We start from the raw sequence: 8,906 nt of genomic DNA, 5'->3' as shown, positions 1-8,906 counted from the left end.
GATGTTGTATTTCCGCGAATCTGGCAACCCGCGCAGTCGAGGAAGCTGCTCGTTAATGTGGCTTCAAAATCTCCCAAATGCTTCATCACAACTAGTTCTTTATTAGCTCTAGACATTCCTCAGAGGATAGTCAAAGCATTGAAATCGATAAGTGAAAGCATAGTCGGGTTTCAGCGTAAATATCGCTTTATCGAGCTGCGCAGAGAAAAGGCCATACCGACTCCGAGGTAAGACAATATTCCTCACACTTCACTGATATCTGTTGATTTTGAAACAAATCTTGCTTTAAAAGATCTGTAATAAGCATTTAGCTGCTGACTGTTGTCAGAAGTGTCTGGTTTTGTGTGAATGTGGAGTTTTGAGGCGTCGCTAGTCGGCTAATGCTAATTGTTTATGTTTTGGTGATCGCGTCAAACTAGCTGACGCTCAAATTAATCATATTTTAATTCAGATAAATACATTTGATGTGCTGTAAACTCACTTAATAAGGATGATTATAAAGATAAAAGGCCTGTTTAGTGAACTACAGCTTACTGTGTAGCTGTGAAGTGCTTTATTAATATATAATATGTCACCGTGTTTTTTAGGAGTAGAATATCATATAAATCATCAGTGTGAATGATATATGAATAAACCTCCAGAATATAAAGAGGAATAAAAGTGTTATGTTTGATGTGTAAGAGAAGATTATATATATATATATATATATATATATATATATATATATATATATATATATATATATATATACACATACAGTTTGGAAAATATATCAACACATGAAAATTTATAAAGTGCAATAAAATGTATTTTGGATGTTTTCTTTCCAGTAGTGTGAAAGAAGACATGGTTTATGGAAGCAAAATATTATAAATCAGAAAAAAAAATTGTCAGGAACTATAAATAAACTAGATTTTGTGGCATGTAAGCGTTACTTTAATGGAGAAAAAACATACTGCCTTTAAAAATGAAAAAAACTAGAATTAAATAATTGTATTCTACACTAAAATGCATGTTTTATTTCACTAGTCTGAAAAAGAGAAGTCAAGTGCATTTAAAAACAACATGTTTGCCTCTGGTTTCTGAAATTAAATCGGACACAAAAAGTGTTTTAAAAAAAATCAAACCTGTAGTCCTCATACATATGCATTGACAATCCTTCAGAAAAGCAACAGGAAGAGCGTTTAAAGTAATCAAGTGCTAACTACCTTCCAGTTTTTCTGCGTGTGTTCCAGAAGCTCGGCCTCTCCGAGAGGCTTGTGTTGATGCACAGATGATCGCAGATCTTGGGCGTCCTGATGACGTGCTGTGAGACCATGTCCCTGCGGAGCGTCACGACTGATCTCCAGCGCCGCCAGATCCGGGTGAGCAGCGGCTGGATTTACACCAGATCAGAGAGTTAGGACACCGAATGTCTTGTAGGATGTGATTCTAAACGTCTCGTTCATTCAAATGTCACTAAAGATTTTTCTGGCAGACTTGAAGCATTAGTCAATTTCTCACACTTTTATTAATAAACCATTTGTGTCCCTGCAGCACAAAAGCAGTCTTGAGTCTCTGGGGTTTATTTGTAGAAATAGACAACGATACATTGTATGAGTCACAATGATACATTTTTCTTTTAAGCCAAAACTCATTAGGATATTAAGTAAAGATCATGTTCCATGAAGATATTTTGTGAACTGAACATCTGAACAACTTTAATCAAATATTTAGGTGGTGTTGTTTTTTTTTGCAACCTCAGATTCCAGATTTTCAAATAGTTGTGTCTCAGACAAATACTGGTATTAGACATGTAGTTGCAAATTACAATATCTTAAATGTACTATCAAAATAAACAAAAGTAAACATTTAATAGATATATTTTTCAATGCAAGTACACACAGAGTTTCGGGGTCTTACAAAGACCAAGACGGCAGAAAGTGCATCCTATTTGCTTTATTTTACAAAAGCACAATGCTTTGTTGTTATCATGAGTCCACGCATATAAACATAGTCTTTACAGATTTGAAAGAAATCTTACTTTTAGCTGTATTAGCAACAATGAGGGAGTATTTTAAATCAGAAAGGCAGTACAAGTGTGTGTGTGTGTGTGCAGGAGAACCGGGCTCTGGACTTCCAGAGACACTATCATGTGACCGACCCGTTTATAAAGCGTCTGGGGCTGGAGGCGGAGCTACAGGTGACTGATGAGTGGTTGTGTGTTAACTGCTGGTTTTTGCTGCTGTGTCTTTAAGACTTGAATGTAAACCCCATGTGAAGAAACGATACTCTGCTTTGTCATCTCTGTATTTTTAGAATGGAGAAGAGTAATATTGCTCTGTGTTTCAGGGTCACTCTGGCTGTGTGAACTGTCTGGAGTGGAATGAGAGAGGAGAGTAAGTTCACAGTTCTCCTCGTCTCCGTGTCTCTTCATAAACTCACTGTGTGTGTTGTTTCCAGTCTCCTGGCCTCGGGTTCGGATGACCAGCACGCCATCATCTGGGATCCGTTCCGGCACTCCAAGCTCATCACGATGCACACGGGACACGCAGCCAACATCTTCTCCGTGAAGGTGACGTGCACGTCTGCATCTAGGTAACATGCCAGGATGTGTGTGCTCATCTGTGAACGTGTGTGTGTCTGCAGTTCCTGCCTCACTCCGAGGACCGGATCTTAATCACAGGAGCCGCCGACACCAAGGTGCACGTGCACGACCTGACGGCGAAGGAGACCACTCACATGTTCTCAGACCACACCAACCGCGTCAAGCGCATCGCGACGGCACCCATGTGGCCCAACACCTTCTGGAGCGCCGCGGAGGACGGACTCATTCGGTACGGAGAGCTCAGTCTGATCAGAATCAGGGTTTGTGGAGAAACTGCAGGGGGTTGTGAGCTGATGGAGAAATAAAAGCTTACATTTAATTTAACATTTAATTTAGTCATTGAGATCTATGAATCATCTGAAGCTGAATAAATGATCTCTCCATTGATGTGTGGTTTGTTCGGAGGACAATATTTGTCTGAGATACAACTATTTGTAGATCTGGAATCTGAGTGAGGTGCCATGGCCCAGAGCTCTCATGCAGTTCCTCAACACAAGTCTGGTCTGTGTTGTTCCCATCAGGCAGTATGATCTGAGAGAGAGCAGTAAGCGCTCCGAGGTGTTAATCGATCTGACGGAGTACTGTGGGCAGCTCGTGGAAGCCAAGTGTCTGGCCATTAACCCTCGAGACAACAACTACCTGGCTGTGGGGGCCAACGGACCCTTCGTCCGGCTCTACGACATCAGAATGATCCACAATCACAGGTCATCTCCGTCTTATTACACCAATACTTCACTAGGAAACACAGAATGACAATACAGACGGTGATTATTAGTGTTAGAATGAACAGACGGATTTGATTTGCTAATGATTTTCCCCTCCAAAGCAGCTCTCAAATCTCATTCGTGTTTAGAATAAAAAAAAATGCATACATTTTTGGGTTGAATATTGAAAGTAAGATGCACCTGGTCAAAATTGCATTGTTGTATCGCAAAGCCTTGCTTTATTATTAGATCTAGAAATTCAGAAAACTAAACTTTTACAAACACTATAATGATGTGTTTTAGCTCTTCTCACTCCATGACAAATCTTTAGATTTAAGGGTATTCAGAACAAAATGGGAATGAAAAGTATCATTCAAAAAGTAACATTAATTTTATAGCATTATAAAACCACTGGCACTATTTTAATATCACTGACATAGTATTATAGTTTATTTTTTATTTAAAGATTTTTTTTAGTAATTTTTACTGTGTATTTTACTACATGTTACCCTGGAGCACAAAACCAGTCATAAGTGTCAATTTGTTGAAATTGAGATATATATACATCATCCGGAAGCTGAATAAATGATCTCTCCAGTGATGTGTGGTTTGTTCGGAGGACAATATCTGTCTGAGATACAACTATTAGAAAATCTGGAATCTGAGGGAGCAAAACAATCTAAATATTGAGAAAATCATCTTTAAAGTTGTCCAAATGAAGTTCTTAGCAATGCATATTACTAATCAAACATTACGTTCTGATATATTTACGGTAGGAAATTTACTAAATATCTTCATGAACATGATCTTTACTCAATATCCTAATGATTTTTAGCATAAGAGAAATGTATAATTGTGACTAAAGTGTATTGTTGTCTATTTCTACAAATACACATTTATACATTTTAAAATTCAGTTCGTTATTTCAGTAAACCTTAAACTAAATCTAAATGTTGCCTTGCAACTAGCTGAAACAAAATGTTTACGTTTAAATGCAATACGTAGATCCATGTTGTTATAATTCTGAGGGATGTTTTATTTAGTGTGTAACGTTACGCTCTTCTTAACCGTCTTCTAGGAAGTCTATGAATCAGAGCAGCTCAGCCGGAGTTCATACGTTTTGTGACCAGCAGAAATCGATCCCGGACGGCGCTGGACAGTACTACGTGGCAGGTTTGCCGCTGTGTTTCTCATGGATGGTCACCTGGTGTGGGGGCGTGACCTAAACGTGCTCTGTCTATTGGGATGAACAGGTCTGACAGATGTTTCTCTCTGTTTGTAGGTCACTTACCCGTGAAGCTTCCGGACTATAACAACAGGTTACGAGTTCTGGTGGCCACGTACGTCACCTTCAGTCCTGACGGCACCGAGCTGCTGGTGAACATGGGAGGAGAGCAGGTAAACTAGTGGAGCTCGCTGCTGATATCACTGCACAACATGAGGGATGCGCACTTACACAATACTGCTTCCTGTTTGCAGGTTTATTTATTTGATCTGACCTTCAAACAGAGGCCTTACACATTTCTGCTGCCCAAAAAATGCCACGCGTCATCAGGTAAGATGTGAACGCTGTCTTATTATTATAAATATATTAGTCAGTGGTATTACTGCATTTAGGATTATAATGATTACTAGGGATGAACGATATAGCTAAAAAAAATAATTTGCTTCTTTCTAGTGCGGTCAAACAATTAATGGCATCTAAAATAAAAGTTTTGTTCACATAATATATGCATGTTTAATGTGTGTGTGTGTGTGTATGTATATATAAGCACATGCATGTATGTTTTTTTTTTTTAAAAATGTATTTAGATAAGAATATAAATGTATATACAAGTATTTTTAAAAGGTGTGTTTTTGTATTTAAATATGCATAATAAATATACACAGTAAACATGCATTATGTAAAGAGATTTGTAATTTTTTATGTGATTAATTATTTGATGACAAAAGGTTGTTTTAAATATCCAAGTAGATTAAAAATGTTAAATATCTTGCTAAATAAAAAAAAATCATAAATTTTTTAAACTAATACTAGCTTATTTTAAGCTTAGCTTTATTTTAGTTAGCTGCCAAGACTACATTTCTTTATTTTAGTTTAACTTGATGTACTAAAATACAACTAAAACTAAAAGTAACAAGACGATAAAATCACAACGATGTTACTAAAACTTTAAAAGTACTATGAAAACGGAAAATATTAAACTATTATTAACAATTATTAGCTATTATTAATACAAATATTAATACAAATAAAAAAAAAAAACTCATTGATACTTAATGTTGCAAAATAAAAAAAAGGTAATTGTGATATTTTTCTTAAAATCGCGTGATACAAACACTCAATTGCGAATTGATAAAGTCATAATTGTGAGATAAACTTTTTTTGATTGACAGAAATTTATCACTTCATCTTCAACTCTAAAATGTTTCTCTACTAAAGTTTAAACGACAAACGCTACTAAATCATCCGATCTCACTCTCAAACTCACAAATAATGATTCGACGAACTAATCGTGTGCTCATAACTCATTTTTGTTCACGGCAGAGGTACAGAATGGGAAGACCACCAATGGTGTGACCAATGGGATTCATCTTCCTGCTAGCCGCCTCAAACTAGCTAAAGTCTCCAGGTAATACTGATGCATGTGTGATTCTGTCACGGTCACATCTGTATGTTGTTATGGCCATCATAGACTCGTGTGTGTGTGTGTGTGTCTCCAGTGATCTTCCTCCTCATCTGGAGCGGATCAAGCTACAGGCTAACGAAGCGTTCGCGCGCCAGCAGTGGACTCAAGCCATCCAGCTCTACAGTCTGGGCATCCATGAAGCCGGACACAACGCCATGCTGTACGGAAACCGCGCCGCCGCGTACATGAAGAGGAAGTGGTACGATACACGCTTCTGATGCACGACGTTAGAAACAGCATGATGCATCACACGCACAGTTTAATGTAAAGTGTGTGTGTGTGTGTCAGGGACGGAGATCTGTACGACGCGCTGCGTGACTGTCTGAAGGCCTTGTCTCTGAACCCGGCTCATCTGAAGGCACACTTCCGCTTAGTGCGCTGCCTGTTCGAGCTCAAGTACATCGCCGAGGCTCTGGAGTGTCTGGATGACTTCAGGAGCAAGTTTCCGGAGCAGGCGCACAGCAGCGCATGTGACGCGCTCGACAGAGACATCAAGGCGGCCCTCTTCTCAAAAACAGACTCCTGTAGGTTCAGTCTTACAGCTTGGGTTTGTGTGTGCATGCATTTGAATAATCAGGACACTGCATGTTTTTCATGCATCCAGCTGACGACAAGAAGGGGAACAGCTCCGTCCGCTTCCATAACTTCAGCCGGAAGGAGTCCATCCCGGAGGATGAGATCGTGCTGAGAGAACGCAGCTTCGACTACAAGCATCGCTACTGCGGACACTGCAACACCACCACGGATATTAAAGAAGCCAACTTCTTCGGGAGGTCAGTTTACTGACATATTTCCTACTGATGCATCACGTCTGCCTGATGTGTTTGTTAAATGTTGTTGTTTTCATGTTTGGCTGTCTCTCTGCAGTAAAGGCCAGTACATCGTGAGCGGTTCAGACGACGGCTCGTTCTTCATCTGGAACAAAGAGACGACGAACCTGGTGCGGATCCTACAGGGGGACGAGTCTATAGTGAACTGTCTTCAGCCGCACCCCAGCTACTGCTTCCTGGCCACCAGCGGCATCGACCCCGTGGTGCGGCTCTGGAGCCCCAGACCCGAGGTACACACCTCAGTTATTCAGTACTTTATCAGTTATTAAGATAAAGACTGTTGATTGCACCAAACGTGACTTGTTTTCTCTGGTGTGTAACCGATCTCCAGTCGGAGAACGAGAACTGTCGGGTGGTGGAGGACATGGAGGGTGCAGCCCAAGCCAATCAGAAGCGCATGAATGCGGATCCGCTGGAGGTGATGCTGCTGAACATGGGTTATCGTATCTCCGGTCTGAGCAGCCGAGGCACCGAGGGATCTGATGATGAGGAGAGCTCGGAGAGCCAGGTTCAGTGCCGCTCCAGCTAGAGCCGTCTCCACAGCTCACCTTCCTCAAAGCACTTTGCGATTTCAGTTCTTCGACACGAAGCTGAGTGAATGAATGCTGCCGCTCCGCACTATGCAGATAGAAGTGAGAAACCCACCTTCCCTCTTTCAGTTTCCCTTCGCAAAGTCAAAGCACTTACAGATCAGTATCCACAGCACATTCAGTGTGCCGTCAGGTTAAAGCTCGTTTCCAAAGTTGCACAGCGCTTGGGTCTTTCTAATGCGGGGCTTGCTTGTGGACGCGATTTTTGTCTCGTTTTGTTTCTTTCCCGAATGATCTCGATGATCTCTGAGCGCCAGAGGACAGAAACTGAGTGTTATTGTTCATAGAGATATGTTTGTAGGTCTGCAGCACTTTCATTTGGAATTTATTCTGGAGAATAAACAGTGTTTCTGTTCGACCCAGACTTGCATTGTGAATGTTTATCAAGTCAGGTTTGCTGGGACTGAAAATGTTTGTTGTTGTTGTTGTTGATGATGATGATGATGTTCTTAAGGGGGTTTGTTGTGGGGTTTTTTTTTTTTTTACCTCCTTCATCATCGCGAGCAGGACATGAATCTTCATCGACGTACCTGAGAAGACAAGAATAAAGACACAGTGTGCTATGAGAAGATGAGATTTAACAGCAGTAAAAGAGACTAGAATTGGGTCTATTTTGTGATATTTGTGTCTGTTTCACTGCAGTCATATTTCAGTATAGTTTAGTGCATCGTAAAAAAAAAAAAAAAAGACATTTAAAGTTGTGCAGCAGCTCTGTTGTTGCTGTCATGAGCATTGCTGGGGGTTTTCAAAGGAAAACATTGTATTATATGAAAATGAAATGTAAGTTTTCTCATCAGCAGCATGGCTTTATAAATGCAGTTATAATGGAGACGAACTAGATTGATCTAATTTCAGACATAGAGCCATCGGAAGAGCCGGAAAGACAACGCACAGCCACTCTTTTCCCATCTGTCTCAAATAAAATTAATTTATTTACAAATATTATGTGTGAATTTTTATTTTCTTATATATATATATATATCTATAATAATTTACCTTTTAAAGCCAGATTAGTTTAGCTTTTTATGTGTTAAGTTTTAGTTACCTATAATAATCTTGACACTAGAATAATAAATAACTTTTACTGTACATTCTAGGGCTGGGCATTATGTAAAAAAACCATACTGTATGATAATCGCCTTATTATCGCGACAGTATCGTATATCTCAGTCAAACCCACTGAGTCATAATCCAAATAAAATGATTCGCAAATCCTCTCTAAATCAAATGATTCACGAATCCACACTGAAGTCCTGATTTGAATCAACCATCATTTCGAATCAAGACTCGGATCGTGAATCAGTCCATTCGCAAAATGATTCGCGAACCTGCTCCAAAGTTCCAAACTAAAATGATTCGCGAACCTGCTGCTTTAAATTCTCCAGCTCGTTACAGTAGGATTGAATCTGATTGGCTGTTAGTTTTACTTGTTCATCAGCTGTAAAACATTATTCTGAAAGTGATTCCAACGATATCGTTTCTCCGTGGCTTTATCGTTATAACTG

General features: G+C 39.6%; 1 protein-coding gene across 4 annotated transcripts; it reads left to right on the top strand.

Moving 5' to 3' along the window:
• LOC113115782 (WD and tetratricopeptide repeats protein 1-like) lies at positions 1–8,175 on the top strand. Of its 4 annotated transcripts, none has more exons than XM_026283397.1 (16): positions 1–227; positions 1,239–1,364; positions 2,099–2,182; positions 2,332–2,378; positions 2,443–2,554; positions 2,629–2,816; positions 3,109–3,291; positions 4,370–4,464; positions 4,574–4,689; positions 4,771–4,846; positions 5,837–5,924; positions 6,016–6,180; positions 6,270–6,505; positions 6,586–6,754; positions 6,849–7,041; positions 7,143–8,175. In XM_026283397.1, exons 2-16 carry the CDS (start codon positions 1,299–1,301, stop codon positions 7,338–7,340), a joined length of 2,016 nt encoding a protein of 671 aa, XP_026139182.1. In that variant the 5' UTR covers positions 1–227; positions 1,239–1,298; the 3' UTR covers positions 7,341–8,175. The 4 variants fall into 4 exon arrangements, with proteins under 4 accessions (XP_026139182.1, XP_026139181.1, XP_026139183.1 ...); XM_026283396.1 differs by having other exon boundaries at positions 1,236–1,364; XM_026283398.1 differs by having other exon boundaries at positions 1,216–1,364; positions 5,840–5,924.
• The last annotated feature ends 731 nt before the right edge of the window (positions 8,176–8,906 follow it).

Source organism: Carassius auratus, chromosome 16, assembly GCF_003368295.1.
Source record: "Carassius auratus strain Wakin chromosome 16, ASM336829v1, whole genome shotgun sequence".
NCBI lineage: Eukaryota > Metazoa > Chordata > Actinopteri > Cypriniformes > Cyprinidae > Carassius > Carassius auratus.
Note: the sequence above shows the minus strand (reverse complement) of the source record. Positions and strands in the feature narration are given on the sequence as shown.

What these genes read in the sequence shown, in the direction of transcription:
- LOC113115782 (XM_026283397.1), top strand. Translation starts at nt 1,299, where the DNA reads ATGACGTGCTGTGAGACCATGTCCCTGCGGAGCGTCACGACTGATCTC. An exon ending in GGCTGGAGGCGGAGCTACAG is followed by an intron (nt 2,183 to 2,331) that starts GTGACTGATGAG and finishes TCTGTGTTTCAG; the next exon opens with GGTCACTCTGGCTGTGTGAA. An exon ending in CTTCTCAAAAACAGACTCCT is followed by an intron (nt 6,506 to 6,585) that starts GTAGGTTCAGTC and finishes TCATGCATCCAG; the next exon opens with CTGACGACAAGAAGGGGAAC.